The sequence below is a fragment of the Haplochromis burtoni genome, unplaced genomic scaffold (genome assembly GCF_018398535.1).
Source record: "Haplochromis burtoni strain Fernald_Lab_line unplaced genomic scaffold, NCSU_Asbu1 Contig_69, whole genome shotgun sequence".
Lineage (NCBI taxonomy): Eukaryota > Metazoa > Chordata > Actinopteri > Cichliformes > Cichlidae > Haplochromis > Haplochromis burtoni.
Genome location: NW_024582430.1, coordinates 552,703 through 568,555, shown reverse-complemented (window position 1 = coordinate 568,555; position 15,853 = coordinate 552,703). Strand labels below are relative to the sequence as shown.

Here is a 15,853-nt window from a genome sequence, read left to right as displayed (position 1 = left end):
TGAGATTTGGTAGAAACTGATTTATGATTTGGTGAAAATTGGGTCAAAGTCAACCAAATATGAAGATCAGTAAAAACTTTATATTGCCCACAAGTGTTTTACAGATTCATCAAATTTCACAACAATATACCAGGTCTTCCTCGACAGACACGAGTACCAAGGTTGGCTAAGCCCAAGGTCAATGTTGACCTTTCAATTCAATTTTATTTATACAGATCACAACAACAGTCGCCTCAAGCTGCTTTACACTGTCAGGTCGACCCTACAATAACACACACAGAGAAACCCAACAATCATATGACCCCCTATGAGCAGCACTTTGGCGACAGTGGGAAGGAAAAACTCCCTTTTAACAGGAAGAAACCTCCAGCAGAACCAGGCTCAGGGAGGGGCGGGGCCATCTGCTGTGATTGGTTGGGGTGAGAGAAGGAAGACAGGATAAAGACATGCTGTGGAAGAGAGACAGATTAAATAAGTAGTATGAGAAACGCGTTGTGTGACAGGCGACGCAGAGAGCTGTACAACAGTTTTTATTTGTCCAATGCAACGTCCTGCAGTGTCACAATGATGTCATAACACGCTGCAGTAAAAACATGATAAAAAACATCAGAGGTGTAGTACCAGCCCTCGGCCTTCGGGGGGAGTAATCATTTTACAGCGTACCAGCTGATGTCGTCGCTGAGCCGTCAGTCATCAAAGCTGCTGAACAAATATTGAATGAAAAGCTTGAAATCTGAGAGCAGGAGCACTCTAAAAAGACCCTGATGCAGAGTGTGCGAAGGAGCAGATTTTCTAATCCAGATTAAATTACACGCTGGTCCCATTCAGGGATTAAAAAAGCCAAAGTAACAAAGACATCAGTGCTGCACAAACATTACTGAGAACTTCGTCTGTGTGAGCTGCGAGACATCCGTGATTCAGTTCAAAGGTCAGGTCCACGTGGAACCATCCCTCAGTCCTTGTAGCGCACCTCCGCTCTCAGCTCATTGGTGACGTAGCTAATTAAGGCAGCGGCGACCTGCTGCTGGAGGGTGGAGTTCCCCATCACGAGCGAGACGAGCTGGGCCGCGTCCGTCCAGTCCAGGTTCCCCAAGACGGCCGTGATGGACTCGTAGAGCTGCCTCTGCTGCGGGGGAGGCAGCTCCATCAGGATCTGAGGCAGAGGTCTGAACTGCCCGCTGGTCAGCCAGCTGCCCAGGAGACCGCCGACGGCGCCGCCTGACAGAGACGCAGAAGAAGAACACCAGTGCGTCAGAGGCGCACACACAGGCGTAAACAGGCTTAAGTAACAGCTGTGGCCGAGGTCAGCGACGTCCAACTTTAAACGTGTAAAGCTCTAAACACAGGCTGTTCACATCAATACATTTATTGATTGATTATATTATATCTATTAAGGAAAAGTTAAGATCAGAGCGTGTTAAGGCGTGTGCTTTCAGGGAAGCCCATGCATGTGAGCACCTGTGAGGACATAAAGCCTCCTGGTGGACAAACTTGTGACTTCCTTGTTGAATTATGGGCTTCGCCAGAGTTTCTGAAAACTTGACCTCTGACCTTGACCTCTTATCAAATGAGATGTTAGTACACGCACCCGTGCTGTGAACTTTAAACTCTGCGTCGCCTCGTTCTCAAGTTACCAGATTTACAAACTTTGGTGACCAAAGTGCGTCTGTGTTTCCATCAATGCAAACGACTAAATTCATCGTGTGGTTAAAAATAATCGTCACACAGTGAATCAGGTAAACTCGCTCATGTGAAACGGCTCTGCCTTTACCTGTTCGTTCACACAGGTGTGCTTTAACTCTCCTGTCGGCCACACAAAGCGATTTACATAACGCCAGAGGCCTTTCAAGATGGCTGCTGTGTGGGGAGGACTTTGCTGGTCCAGGTTACTGAGGCTGCCCGCGTGACGATCACTGCAAAGCCTCCAAACTTCTTCTTACCTGCAGTTACTGCAGAGGACTCGAACCTGCTCGTGTTTACTGCCTTCCACCACAAAAAGCACAAATCCTCAGAGCGTGTTATTACTCTGACAGCTGTGGCAAACACGCGGCCTCGTCCACAGTCAGGTTTAAACCGACAAACTCAAACCCAGCGTCCTCCTCGGTTTCCTTTTATGTCTTTTTATCTCCTTCTGCTGAATCAGCAGATTTAATTCCTCCTCCTGCTTCTTCTACTTACCAACAGCGATCCCCGGAGGTCCGCCGAGCAGCCCACCCACAAACGCAGATCCTCCCGCCACCATCGCCCCTTTGGTGGAGTTCTTCACGGCGACCTTGATCTCCTCGTGAGCCGACACTTCACAGCACAAACGCATGACGTCGTCCATCCGGGCGGGCATCTCTGCAACTCCACGTGGTGTCTTTCCTGAAAACAAGGTTCAAAAATGAAGATGAGTGTAAGTGGTTATTCCTTACACAGCGACGCACACCTGGGACAGGTGAGCTGCCAGCGTCAGTTTCACAGGTAAATCTGCTGTTAGCGTGTCGCAGCTGTCACATCTTTAATCGCATTTCTGTGGTTGCTGCATCATTGATGCAACAGTGTGTGAGCTCCGTGAGAGAGGCAGCGGTGACTAACGTCACACACAGCGTGTCACAGTAACACACGCGTGTGCGACACGAGGTCACGTGTGTACTGACTCCGTGTCTATCTGCGACCACACAGACCACCCAACCCGAGCCTACGCTGCTCAGCGGTTGCGATTTCTCTCGCATCTCCTTCTCTTCCTTCTGCTCCGCCTCCACCTTTCCCAGCATCCACCTGTGCCAAATGTGCAGCTGTATGATGACGCACAAATAGAAATAACATACAGTAGAAATGCAGCACAGACACAAAAGCGGAAGCAGCACGTCTGACCCTAAAATAAAAACCAGTTTCAGTTTTCCATCAGCTGCTGACTGTGACATGTAACAAAGAAAAGTGAGATTCAAAGAGCAGAGTGTCATCCACCTTCAGCCTGTTTGCATAAAACTGTCACACTGAGGCAGGGAAAGGACCACAGCTTGGTTTCACTTTTACTTTCCAACGCAGCCTGAAACCATCAGACGGCCTGTAATCATTATAATGACTCGAATAAACCACATCCACGGCCCTGCTGCGTTGTCTTTCGTGTTTCTTAGGGGGCTGTCAGAGCTCCGGATTCAGGACAGGCTCCGTGTAAACGCGTCGGGCACAATCACAGCAGTTGGACTTAAATTAGACGGTTTCTGAGCGGAGTTTGGTGGGACGGGCTCGGCAGTGACAGGTGTAGCACACCGACAAACAAGAAGTAACTACAGAGTCAGGACGTGAACATCAGCTGCTCTGTCTGACTCACAGAGTCGGATAATCTGAACCGGTTGGATTCAACTGCGAACTCGGGACTTTTTTTTACCGACCACTCAGACTCTTTCCCCTCTCTGTGTGAGGCTGCAGAGGTCAAAGGTCACACAGCTGATCGGGACACATTCTGCTTACCTTCAGTCCGTCACTGTCCGCAAACTGTAGACAACTTCCGGCTCTGCAGATCAATGAAGGAGGAAACAAACGAGCCTGTTTGATTCTTCTTCGCTGAACACAAACCGAAGAAACGGAGAGAAGATGGTCCGGTGCTCCGGTCCGCTCAGGAACTCACGTTAAAACACTCACGCTCTAATCTCACTCTACTTTTGTTTAACGAACGCATGCGCACAAAGTTTGATGCGCTCAAAGAGCACATGCGCACTAAACAAGCCGGAGACCGGAGAAACTTCAAACAAAGTTTCTACACGGAGAGTTCTGATTGGTCGCTGCAGCTCGCTACGTCACCCAAGCCTCCACATTGGTCGCTTGAATTAAAAAGAAAAAAGAACTAAATTCTTTCTTCGTGTTTTGAAAGTCAGCTCGGTTCATTTCCAGCATCCTGCAGCGCGCTGTGTAACCTGTATGTCTGCATATAAGGATTTAGATTGTTTTGATATTGTGGTATATTGTTCATTGTGTTGCTCGTATATTGTTTTAAATTGTTGTGCACTTCGCTCTCTCCTTCACATTTTACTTTATTAAATATTATGACATGATATTTAATTATCTGCTTGATTTTCTTATTGTATTCATTCTGTTTAGCTTTTACCTCCTTCGGCTGTTTGTTTGGTCGGATGTTACCGAACTTCAGACCAGAGGACGTCTCTGTGTTTTATGTTTGACTCATTTCTTCTTCTTCTGCTGAATCGAAGAAAAATGAAGTAAATCGGACCTCGCTGCAGTACCTGCGGCTGCCACCAGGAGGCGCCGCCCCCTTTGTTTTAATATGTGAAGCGTTTGTTTCATTGAAGCTGCGTCCCACACACGCCCCGAGTGGGGTGAATGTGGGACTCGGGACCTTGTAGCTGTCACAAACATTCATATCTGATCCTGCGTCTGAATCCTGTTTGTCTTGTTTCCTGTCTGAGAGCAGAGGGACTATTTAACCTCCTCGCATCCTAATATCACCGTTTCATAAAGAGAAACAGAGCCCGGTCCAAGCACCGGCACAGCGAGCTGGAGCAGCCTCCGCGTCCATCACTGACATGTTTACATTTATGCTATTTGCATCTTTATTTCACGCTTTCTTCCTACTTTTTGTTTGTGATTGCTGAGCTCCAGATCGCTGAGCGCGCGGGTTAACCCAGCGAGCAGATAACCTGCTTCCGGTGACCTCTGACCCTGACCGGTACGCTCAGGAGTGACCTCAGGCATGCCGGGTCTGCCCGGCTGAACTCGGCTCAGTGCGAGGATCGGGGCAGGGGGCGGGGCTTTGTTTGTTTACGTGTGATGCAGTGAGATACGCTCCGCCTGATTGGGTGGATTTTGGTGACGTTTGAGGCAGCGGGGGAGGAGCCTGTGTGAGATAAACAACCTGTGGATGAAAACAAGCACAGAGAGAACCGGAAGCTTCAAAGCAGCGAAAACATCGACTTATCGGAGCAGGTGGGTCTGAATCTTTAGTTACACCCACGCGTGACCTTTGACCTGCACGCGGTTAGTGTTAGAGTCTCTGTTCCGCCGTACCTGAGCACGGCCAGGGGTGCTTGTTCCAGCTGGAGGTACACGGAGTCCTGCCGAGGTCTGTTTCTCACACACGCACGCACAGAGGCGCGTGTCTGTTAGTGAGTGCGTGCACTTCTGTTGTGTTTCACGCGCAGATGTTTCTGTAAACACGATGAAGCTGGGGGTCACGTGATGAAGCGGAGCTGCAGTCAACATGTGAGCAGGCCAAACACACACAGGAATAACGGTTCTCAGTTTAATAGAAAATAAAGTTTTATTATTTTAAGATCTTACAAACTGCGGTTGAGCAGTAATGTGGAAACAGGAGGTGAAAGGTCACGACCCGGCTTCCTGTCTTTGTGGAACATCACCTGGGTTCGAGCTGCTCAGGTTTCTGAGGCCTCGGCGTCATGAGGGAAGCTTTTTACCTGTGATGATCTCACCTGTGTGCTGCTCTTCATCCACAGGTGCTGTCAGAAACGTCGGGATGATCGGAAAGATTCTTGCTCAGCTTATCGGGAATGCCAGCGAGGACCTGGAGTCAGCAGGAGAAGAACACGAGACGCTGCAGGAGTTCGAGGACGAGGGCTGGGTCATCGTTAACCTGCCAGGTGAGAAAGTCAACCTGCTTCAGGTGTACACGCTGTAGCGCCGATGCCTCTAAACATCTCTGATCCTCATGCAGAGGACGGGCTTCTGTCGGCTCCAGACGGGGACCTCCTCGAGAACCTGCTGATCGAACACCCGAGCATGTCCGTCTACCAGATGAGACGCGGGGTGGGTGTAGCCGAGGAGGAGGAGCCGGGCTCTGATGAAGAGGAAACCTCAAGGTTATGATGCTGACGATGCTTTCATTCAGATAATCTGAAACCAGTTTTACAAACACAGAAGAAGACAGCAGGGCAGGTGGGCGGGGTTTATAATGTGGCTTCCTGTGTGTCTCTCCAGGCCTGTGGCGGTAAGGCGGCATGTATCCTGGCGTATTGCCGCCTGGGGGCTTCCTCTGCCGTACAACATCCAGCTGCCGGCGGCGCAGCGTGCCAGGAGCCGTGCTGAAGGCAGGAAGCTGAGCCGCGGCGCCCTTCACAGGCAGAACCTCACCAAGACACGCTTCTGCCCTGCAGAGCGGCGCTACGGACACTTCAAGCAGCCCTGCCAGCGTCTCTACAACTACTGACTCCGATATCGGCGCCGCTCAGGCTTCACCTCGCCGTTACATCACGTGACATTCACCACTTCCTGTGCAGTAATCAAACAGCTGAAAGAACCACACGTTTTTCATTCTTCTGTAAACTTTATTGTCAGCAGGGCGAGCGCCGCGGCAGAACAGTCACTGCTCAGATTAATGTTGATGATGTCAGAGCTTCGTGCTCTGTCGCCGTGTTCAAATCTGTCATTTTGGCGGCTTCGCTCTTCTTCTGCGTGTTAAAGTGTGTGATGAGTTGACCTCTTGACCTTTGCAGCGCTCCTGCTGCTTTTCTACTTTTTATTTGACACAAATGTGAAATTTTAATTTTTATTTGTGTGTATTTATAAAATGTTTTAAAAAAGCAAAATAAAGTTTTTGAGATTTTCTAAAGCTGCGGTCTGCGTGTCTTCATGGTGGGGGCTCGTTCACTGCCGGAGCTTCCGGATTTTCCCCATGAACCTCTTCACCTGCTGCAGGTCCACCTCGTTGGCCCAGTGCCCGCCCAGCTTAAAGTGGGAGCCCACTATCATCGCGTTTGCATCCAGGTAGCTCTCGACATTGTCATAGGTCACTCCTGAGCCAATCAGCACGGGGATTCCCACAGACTGGGAAACGTCTGGAAAAACAGAAAAAATCACTTCAATGAATTTCTATTTAAGAACACGTCAGCAGTCGAAAGCTTCTTTTCCCACCGTCCAGCAGCACACGAACGCATCTCAACCCTCCAGACTTACAAACCCTGAAGTCCACCTGAGGCTGTGAGCAACGAGGTTTAGAATTTGAATTAAATCATTTAGATTTCATTTAAATCTCTGAATATTACAAAGGAATCTAGTAGATCGCTACTAAACGCACTGCAGGCTGGACTCAGCACAGAGAGGCGTCGGGCTGCTGTGGTCGGGGAAGGCTGTTTGAATTATTGGTGCTACTTCCTGCCTCTCAGTCGATATGTGACCCACCCTGATTAGTCTCACCTGGTCACACCTGTTCCCACTCTGATGATCCTTCTGTTCCCTGACACAGTCCGAGTGTTTTCCTGGCTCCGTGTTGGGACCTGGTCTTTGGGCCGTGTCTCTGATACGTTTGCCTCGTTTACTGTCAGCTGTTTGGACCTTGGGTTGAAGCATTGCTAACTAAAACGCAGCCGCTGCTAGCATGCGTGGTTTGTTTATCTCGCCTGGAGCAGCCTCTGCTATATAAACATCATCACCGAGCGCTAACTCCTTGGAGCTCAAAGGTATCTGACTGCATGCTGCGCAGCACCTTTGGGTCGGTGCAGGACAGTGTGTGTGCAAACAGGCTCACTGCATGCATATTCTCTGGCTTCATAATGACTTTGCTCACCTGAGGCGTGCCCTCTCTGACCTGCCAGAGTCTCCTGCCTGTGCGCAGAGGGGTGTGGCAGATATAAGACTGACACATCAGAGTGTGACAGAATAGAAAATACGCTTCAGACGCCTTCACCACCTGCAGAGCTGCACTCAGTGAACCTCCGCTCACACGCGTGACCTGGTGAATGTGTCTGAACATGACCAGCACCTGTGTGTGTGTGTGTGTGTGTGTGTGTGTGTGTGTGTGTGTGTGTGTGTGTGTGTGTGTGTGTGTGTGTGTGCGCGCGCAGCAGTGGCATGTACAGCACTCAGACTGTTTACAGGGTTGAGTGTCCGGCTGCTATAAATATCCTGGCTGCTGCTGCGAGGACGCGGTGCAGAGTTCAGACTCAGTAACCTGAGCTGATGCAAACCTTACTGACTGATTACTGCAGGATTTATGGTCCTGTGCATGAAGCTGCATGAAGCTGCAGAGCAGCACCTGAACGCTGATTGCTTAAATGTTTTAAACAGGAAATGGACCTACAGATGAGGAAGCACAAAAACACGGCACTCATCAGTAACACCTGAGGGCAGGTATAGCTCTGGGTTTATCTCAGTGAATGTCGGTGGAGCCATGACTTTCATTTCTAAGCTTTCGATAGGAAATGAACTGGTTCTTTTCTACTCTGATCACTTAAAGACACAGGGGAAAACGAGTGGATTTATCTCCCACAAACAGCTCAGGTGGGCTTGACCCCCTGCTGTGAGTGTGACATTTAAAATTCAGACTCTTTGGGCGCCGGTTTAGCTCAGTGGTTCGAGTGCGACCCGCGGCCCTCTCTCCCTCGGGGTGAGGGGGACCTCTTCTGGACAAACGGGGTAAAAACAGGAGGACCTGAGGTGAGGGGGCTTAAAAAAAATGTCTGATATGTTGTGAAATACTGTTCTGAGAATAAAGTGAAGTGTGCATCCACCCACGCAGCACAGCTGATGAAGACACACCTGAACCCTGCAGAACCAATCAGTTGTTTCTGTGCTGCATGCAGGTGAATCCTTTCTGCAGCTCTAACAGGAGTCACCTGACCTGACTTTAGATTTTAATTTCAAAATAAAAATCCTTGTAATGTCTCCTTTTTATATTCTGCAGCGTTAATCTCAGCAGTGACGAGAAGCTGTTAGGATTCTGATTGTAGACGATAAAGTGATAAAATGCAGTGAGTGACGAGAGTCAGGCTAACATCTGGACAGAGTGTGTGTGTGTGTGTGCGTGTGTGCGTGTGCGCGGCAGGGGCGGGACCTCGGAGCTCCTCGGGGTCGGCCTGCAGTCCTGTGGCTGCTCCTGTGATGATGACGCCGTCTGAGAGGAAGAACTCAGCAGCACGCGCCGTCTCTGCGACGCTCACGTCTGACGTCAGGGCGTGAGAGCTGGAAACACACGCACACACACACAGAGGCATGTGTGGATGTTACACACTGGAGATGATAAGTGGTTTGCACTGTAATAAAAATCAAACCTTGTGTGAGGTGTGTGAAAGTTTCATGATTTGCTGCTCAGTGGGGTGGATGCTCCTCCCACAGCAGCAGGTGAGCTGCCCTTCAGTGTGTCTGCAGTAGACACCAGAAGGACACCACAGGGGACCATCAACATGAAAGCCGCAGGTCCAGGCAACATCCAGGACGGCCTAAGAGCTCGCCAAAGTGCTGACACACATTTTAATACCTCTCTCGCCCAGGCTGGCCCCATTCACGTCCCAGTGCCTGAAAGCTCAGCTGTGACAGGCATGAATGACTGTTGGCCGGCCGCTCATCCTGATTATCTGCAGCTGTACTCAGACACAGGAAGTGTTTTCACGTCTTCTTGCATCACTGAGTACTTCATTCTTTACTATAACTGCACAGCAGGTGACCTCACCTGTGCTTCTTCTTGATGTCGGTGAAGATCTGCACGTGCTCAGCTCCGATCTGTTTGCGGTACCGCAGTAACTCCCCGGCGCCGGCGTTGAGGAGGCCTTCGTCTGCCACGTGAGCAAAGACGAAGCCCTCAGCCCTGATGAAGTCCAGGCCTGGAAGCACACAGCGCCGTCACTGTGCTGATCACACGTCCTGCATCTTTCCAAACACATCAACATGAACTGAACGAACAACTGAACCTGAAGCCAGAGCCACAGCCAGCGCCTGCTGATTGGCTGCAGTCAGGATCTGCGCTCCTATAGGCAGGGACGGACAGGCGGCCCTAACGCTGCAGCAGACGGCGGTCATGCAGGCGCTCACCTCGGGGCCCGCGCTCAGAGAGTACGGCACATCGTGCATGTTTTCAACGATCAGTCCATCCTGAAAGACGGGATTGGAGGTTCGGTTAGCGCCTCGCCTGTGCAGACTGCAGAGCTGTGAGGAACGCAAACAACGTGCACAAACGTACAACCCCTGCGTCTCTGTAGATCGCTGCCTCCCGGCACGCCGCCTCGCTGATTTCAGACATTTTCAAAGAGCCCAGTGGGCTACCTGAGGAAGAGGAGGAGCCTGTTATAAAGGGTCTCAAAGAGTACCCTCAACACTTAAGGATGTGGGCACCGATGTGCACATCATGCATGTACAAGAATACGAGCGCAAACTGTGATGTTTTTCTCTGCAGCTCCTCCTACTCAAAGTCACGAGTACACAACCATGATCACCTGGACGAACAACAAAACACCGCATATTTACAGCGTGTCATTATTTATTCAACACTAAACCAAAACGCAGCGTGTGAGAAACTATCAGCTGCTGCTAATCGATGCAGGTTATTGACTAACTGATCATCAGCGGTGTGAGCGCCTCTGTAAAAGCAGAGCTTTGGTCTGTTTGCAGGGCGACCGTGTTCAGGTGTGTTAACACAATCCCAAAATATTCCTACGAGTGGACGTCCCAGCAATTTTACCCCAAGGTCAGAGCGTGCACAAAGTGCGTGTTAGAGTGTGAAAGGTCAAAGGTCATGACAGCAGAAAAAGTGAGAGCAGGCCTTGTTTGGACAGGAGAACGGGGCCGAGGTTCAGGGTTCAGGGTGGGTCATCGTGTGCATCGATGTACTTATTGTGTATTTTGTTGCCGTGTATCTTCGTATGAAGTTAAGGTCGATGGTACTGCTGCGAGTCTCAGCCTGCAAAAGGGATGTTTGATCTCGACTCACATTGTCCTGGTTAAATAAAGTTTAACTGCCCCGTCACAGGGCGACCACACCGGTGTGCGAGGCTGAAATGTTACACGTCTGACTTAATCAAGTTCATGTGTGAGCGCAGCGTACGCAGGAAAATGTCACATATCAGCTAAATCTGAGCCAATCAGAATGTGCGATGTTGTCTTAACCTGATGATGCGCAGGCCCACTCGAAGCTTGACGCCAGCTCACCCTGAAACCACATTTTGCAAACCTCTGTGCTCTTACTGACCTCCCCCTGCCACGACCAAACACTTCACCTGAACCTGGAGGACGCCGACAGGTGGACTCTGTTACCTGGCAACGCTTTCACATGAATCATTCCGATAACGACGGATTTTAGACGCCCAAACAGCTCCGAAAACTTCATCCTTCCCTTTCTGTGCAGACGCCACAGAATGAAACCTGTTTGTGTCGTTCTCAGGAGGGGGTCATGTGACTGACCAAAGGTCGACTTTGCTCTGTTCACCAAACAAAAAGAGTATTTCAGCTTCACCGCAGATACGAACACAATCATCTCTGGAACAAGTTTGTTTCTGAATAAAAGAAGTTTCCTGGCTGTGAATCAGGGCCAGCAGGACGTGTTTCATCTATTTAACTTTTACGCTCTCTGAGGAAGCTGAAGTTTAACAATTAATGTTTGTCTACACTCACCTGGCTCTGGGTTTCCTCTCAGACTCTCCTTCCTCCACTTTCACCCACTTATTTAAAACTTCTATTCTTCATATAGCAGCAAACCTCGAAGCTCCGTGCCGACTGCAGGAAACTCAAAGCAGTCGTCCTGCACCTGGCAACTCCATCACTCTCCCTCCTCTGCACATGCTCAAACCATCTCATCCTCTCAGCTGCTCCTCTGATGGACTCCTCCTTCTCACTCCCAGTGAACGTCTGAACATCTTCAGCTCATCCTCTGCCATCTCCAAACAGCAGAGCTCACTGCTGTCTTTGAACCTTCCCTTTGTCTCGTGCTGCTACCCTTCCGTCACGAATCACCCCTGACATTCATCTCCACCCGCTCCGCCCTGCCTTCTTCACCTCTCTAGTGCACCGTTCATTGCTTTGGGTCCACACCAAGCCTCCTTGTCCTCCTTCCTTTGTCCAGAGGACACTCCCTGCAGTTTCCCTCAGCTTTACTTTCCCAGCATCCTTCCTTCACTCACTTGCTCTTCTTGATGTCCAAAGTCACCCTGCAGTCAACCATCCGATACTGCCCAGCTACATCCTCCCTGACACCACCTCACAGTCTCATATCTCGCTCAGATCACACCTTCTGTACCTTCCTCCACCCCTCTGACCTCCACCCTGTGGGGCGTACACACTGACACCCTTCGACCTCACGCTTCATACTGGTGACCTTGCCTGTTACTCCTCACCTCCACAGCACTGCTCAGGCTCCTCCTTCGGGATTACTCCTGTGATCAGAGCTGTCTGTAAGTCACGAGGAAGCCTCGGTGCTTCCCACAGCTCACAGGGATCATCTTGGAAGTCTCCACTGTCCTGACCTGTGCTGCTGTGTTTGTAAATGCAGATGCTGAGCTCTGTTACGGGTCATGTCTCAGCAGCAGGAGGAAGGATGGTACCGATGTGACGTTATTGCATTTCCTGTATAAGCTGGTTATTAAAACCACGGCCTAATGAATGATCATATTCAGCCTGCAGCAACAACCGTGTGAGGACGCTGTCACGTGATCACGTGACCAGCAGCCACAGATTTGCTGACGTCAAAGGTTGGTTCGCCTCCTGCCACTTTATCAGATTTAATGGTGAAGTTAGGAGCCCGGGGAGGAGTCGGAGGCGGCTGAGCGGGTCAATCCGTTGCGGTCGGAGGCGGGGCGAGTACGGCAGCCCGCAGTGGACATGTGGGAGGCGATACGCTTCATTTTCCCGCTGAATCACAGCCTGGTCCGGTGACAGACACTGAAGGTAACGTGCACGGAACCCGCTCGCTCACTTGCTACGTCATTCTGCCCGCTTTGCGTCGTTTTCCGCGTCTTTCTGCGTCGCTTCTGCCTTTGTTTACATCTGACACACAGCCACGCGGTGCCCGAGCGCTTCCGGTCTGCGAAGATCCGCCCCTCGCAGCTGTCAGCGCGGCACTCACGCCCCCATTTTTACCGGCAAAACTAAAAACTCACCGTTTCCTTCACGCTCGCGACCATCCGCGTAGAGTTCAGCCAGCATACCTGCCGCGTGCCCTGCACAGGTGAGCGGCTGAGGTGACGCAGCTCAATGCGGCTGTAAAGCGGCGCAGAGGGTGGAGATTTAGCGCCAACTGGAATCTACGCCTCCTGACGTGGAGCTCGTCTGCGCTCTGCGAGGCGCCAGCTCGGAGCAGTTAGCCCGGCCTAAGCTCAGAATCCCGGGCACCGCGAGCAGGAGAGCACCGGAGGACAGAGAGCACACACCTGGAGAACACACTTGGAGAACCTGAGGGGAACCCACTGCGGGGTTAAACCTTCTTTTGGAGCTCTCGGCGGAGCAGGGTGAACTTCAAGGGAGGAACTTGAGGTGAGTTTCTGCAGCTCGCTAAAAGTTTGCGTGAGTAGAATTGGGGCTTGATTGCCTGCAGCGTAATGTGACCCAGGCTCCCACGTTAAACCCCAACGGTCTCCGGTCCAGACGTGGACAGCCCCCGGGGGTTCGGCTCTTTGTTGGCCGCTCCGTGTCCGCATCAGGCGGCCATGATGTGCAGCCGGACTCGGTAAAATATCGCTGTTTTCGGTTAACCGAGCCCCGTGGCCGCGTCAGACCAACCTTTCTCGGTGTGGCGTGGATGTCGGGGCAGTTTCCCGGGTCTCCGAGGTCCGGTGGGGGGCTTTGGGGGCACTTGGAAGCGGCCTGCTGCCCCGCTCTCCGCGCCAGGCTGAGCCGGGCTTTGTCGGGAGGAAGGCGGCTCGGAGTGGGGGTTGGGGCCGCTGTACGTCGCACTTTTACGGCTGTTTAAGTCTAAATTTCAAGTCGTTTGTCGTCCACAGGTTTGCTCCCACGGACGCTTCCACGGCCCCGACTATAATGAGAGGAACACGGTGAGTTTGGCCCACGCAGGAAGAGCCACCAGGAGCTTTAGCCTCACGGGCTAACTAGCCTGTTGTTTCTGGACCGTGTGAGCGTTTACCCGTGCTAACCCGGGTTTGTTCGGCTGATTGTGGACATGGCAGCGCTCGCTAACAGCTGCTGTTTGCTTTGCTTGTTTCAGGGAAGACACAGAAGCGAAGAGTGCTCCTGCCGAGGCCCCCAAACACACCACAGTCCGACCGAGGAAGAGGAAGGCAGATGTTGCTATTGTGAGTGTCCTGAAAGGCTGGCAGAGGCTCCAGCAGGGCCCCCCCCCACACACACTCTGCTGGGGTGGGTCATTGATGTGTTTTGTCACAAAGAGGGTCACGCAGGGTTCCAACAATGTTGGACATCATAGTAGAGCCACAGTGAGGAGAGCTGACAGAAGCAGTGGGCCTTCATCTGAGGGGAGATGGTGAACAGCACGGAGGCGCAGAGCGCGTCTTTAAGCTCAGGTTTTTTGTAACTGCAGCCCGTGGCACCGCCGACAGGTGGAAGGAAGGTCAGCGGTCACCTGACCCAGCCCTAACTTATTAGCTTTGCCAGGAAGACGATTTGAAGGCTGATCAACTGACACCAAGGAGTCCACAGGAGGGGCGCCTCCAAATAACAAAAGCATGAGAAGGATAACTCCAGGGTTCCTTCTTTTCTGTTTGTTCCTCAGGTTTTACCGGATCTGGATGAGGAGGTAGCAGAGATGACGAAGAAGAAGCAGCGCGAGTGTGAGGTGGGTCTAATTACCTGCAGCGACTCCACGCCCACAGTCTTGGAGGCGTGTTTTCCTCCTCCACCCTTCTTCGACTCTAACCGAACTCTTCCTGTCTCCCAGCCGGGCTGGAGTCCTGCAGCTGATCGCGTGAGTCCGCAGAGGTGGATCTCCACGCCTGATCAGGAGGAGTGCCCGCTCGTGCCCCTGGTCAACGCCAGCTTTCCTCATTACAGCTTCCACACCACATGTGTGACACCCGTGCACCACGCGCCACTGCCCGCGCTCTGGTGAGTGGTGCTGATGGCTGCTCAGCCCTCAGTGGTCGGGGGTGTTTTCCTTTAATCTGTCACCTGTACCTGTCCTGTGTCAGCGATCTGTTTGACTCTGTGTCTGTCAGCTGGGCCAGTAAGGACGCCGTGTGGAACAACATGCTGGAGAAGGACAAGTCCTACACCAGAGACGTCCACATGATGGACAAACATCCACACCTGCAGCCCAAGATGAGGTCCATCCTCCTGGACTGGCTCATGGAGGTCAGTACTGAGTCTGTGAACCTGCAGCACCACCTGATCTCAGGTGTGTCTGTACGTGAGATTTTAGCTTTACACTAACCTTTAGCTTCAGGCTGCAGGTTTTACTGTGGATGATCCACGGCAGACGCAGCTCGGCGTCCTGGAAACCATGAAATCATTCATCTAAGAATAAACAGTAAAGATGCAGTCACCTTAATGCACTCGTGTGTGTGTGTGTGTGTGTGTCAGGTGAGCGAGGTCTATAGGCTGCACAGGGAGACGTACCACCTCGCTCAGGACTACTTTGATCGCTTCATGGCCACACAGAGGAACGTCCTCAAATCCACGCTGCAGCTCATCGGCATCACCTGCCTGTTCATTGCCGCCAAAGTCGAGGTGGGGAGGGCGGAGCTCTTCGGTACTGTGCGGGTGCTTTGTTGCGGCGTGTCTGCTGCGTTTCTTATCTTTAAATGTTTCTCTCCCAGGAGATGTATCCTCCCAAAGTCCACCAGTTTGCCTACGTGACAGACGAGGCCTGCACAGAAGACGAGATCCTCAGCATGGAGATCATCGTCATGAAGGTAAAACGCACGACCTGCCTCGGCCTTAACCGACCTCTGAGCACACCTGTGTCCTCACCTGTGAGACACGGCCTCTGTGACATCATCAGGTTTCCTTTGGTTTCTCAGCTGAAGACTCGGTGACAATTTCACTCTTTGGTCCATTTAATTCAGCTTGATTTATGCAGCGGCAAATAGGGCTGGGCGATATATCGAGTTTTTTTTAAAAATATCGATATATTTTCATACGAGATATAAGATGTGACAATATCGTTTATATCGATATAGTCTATGTTACGTTATAATTATACTTGTGGAGCCGCAGGTTTGCCTCT

The 15,853-nt window shown here is 51.4% G+C and overlaps 4 protein-coding genes across 7 annotated transcripts in view; 2 read left to right on the top strand and 2 right to left on the bottom strand.

The window, feature by feature from the left end:
- Positions 1-514: 514 nt before the first annotated feature.
- Positions 515-4,702, bottom strand: LOC102288651 (protein C19orf12 homolog). Its single transcript, XM_005924014.3, has 3 exons — positions 3,457-4,702; positions 2,179-2,364; positions 515-1,218 (listed from the first exon to the last, which is right to left on the bottom strand). The coding sequence occupies exons 2-3, from the start codon at positions 2,336-2,338 to the stop codon at positions 953-955; spliced, it is 426 nt and encodes a 141-aa protein (XP_005924076.1). The 5' UTR covers positions 2,339-2,364; positions 3,457-4,702; the 3' UTR covers positions 515-952.
- Positions 4,703-4,804: 102 nt separating this feature from the next.
- Positions 4,805-6,504, top strand: si:ch211-260e23.9. Of its 2 annotated transcripts, none has more exons than XM_005924023.3 (4): positions 4,805-4,926; positions 5,454-5,597; positions 5,672-5,816; positions 5,935-6,501. In XM_005924023.3, the coding sequence occupies exons 2-4, from the start codon at positions 5,474-5,476 to the stop codon at positions 6,161-6,163; spliced, it is 498 nt and encodes a 165-aa protein (XP_005924085.1). In that variant the 5' UTR covers positions 4,805-4,926; positions 5,454-5,473; the 3' UTR covers positions 6,164-6,501. The 2 variants fall into 2 exon arrangements, with proteins under 2 accessions (XP_005924085.1, XP_005924086.1); XM_005924024.3 differs by having other exon boundaries at positions 4,879-5,202; positions 5,935-6,504.
- zgc:162297 (uncharacterized protein LOC555865 homolog) lies at positions 6,215-12,455 on the bottom strand. 2 transcript variants are annotated; one of them, XM_005924018.3, is made up of 7 exons: positions 11,335-12,455; positions 10,978-11,141; positions 9,908-9,990; positions 9,639-9,819; positions 9,401-9,551; positions 8,786-8,913; positions 6,215-6,791 (listed from the first exon to the last, which is right to left on the bottom strand). In XM_005924018.3, the coding sequence occupies exons 2-7, from the start codon at positions 11,048-11,050 to the stop codon at positions 6,601-6,603; spliced, it is 807 nt and encodes a 268-aa protein (XP_005924080.1). In that variant the 5' UTR covers positions 11,051-11,141; positions 11,335-12,455; the 3' UTR covers positions 6,215-6,600. The 2 variants fall into 2 exon arrangements, with proteins under 2 accessions (XP_005924080.1, XP_005924079.1); XM_005924017.3 differs by having other exon boundaries at positions 10,978-12,455.
- A 367-nt stretch (positions 12,456-12,822) lies between these two features.
- ccne1 (cyclin E1) overlaps positions 12,823-15,853 on the top strand; it is a 7,986-nt gene continuing 4,955 nt past the window's right edge. The window contains exons 1-8 of one of the 2 annotated variants that reach the window (XM_005924016.3): positions 12,823-13,188; positions 13,656-13,706; positions 13,877-13,964; positions 14,402-14,464; positions 14,567-14,733; positions 14,844-14,979; positions 15,208-15,354; positions 15,444-15,539. In XM_005924016.3, the coding sequence (XP_005924078.1) occupies positions 13,693-13,706; positions 13,877-13,964; positions 14,402-14,464; positions 14,567-14,733; positions 14,844-14,979; positions 15,208-15,354; positions 15,444-15,539 (711 nt within the window). In that variant the 5' untranslated portion in view covers positions 12,823-13,188; positions 13,656-13,692. Of the gene's footprint in view, positions 13,189-13,366; positions 13,707-13,876; positions 13,965-14,401; positions 14,465-14,566; positions 14,734-14,843; positions 14,980-15,207; positions 15,355-15,443; positions 15,540-15,853 lie in introns of those variants that run through there. The other variant, XM_042221541.1, reaches the window with a different exon arrangement.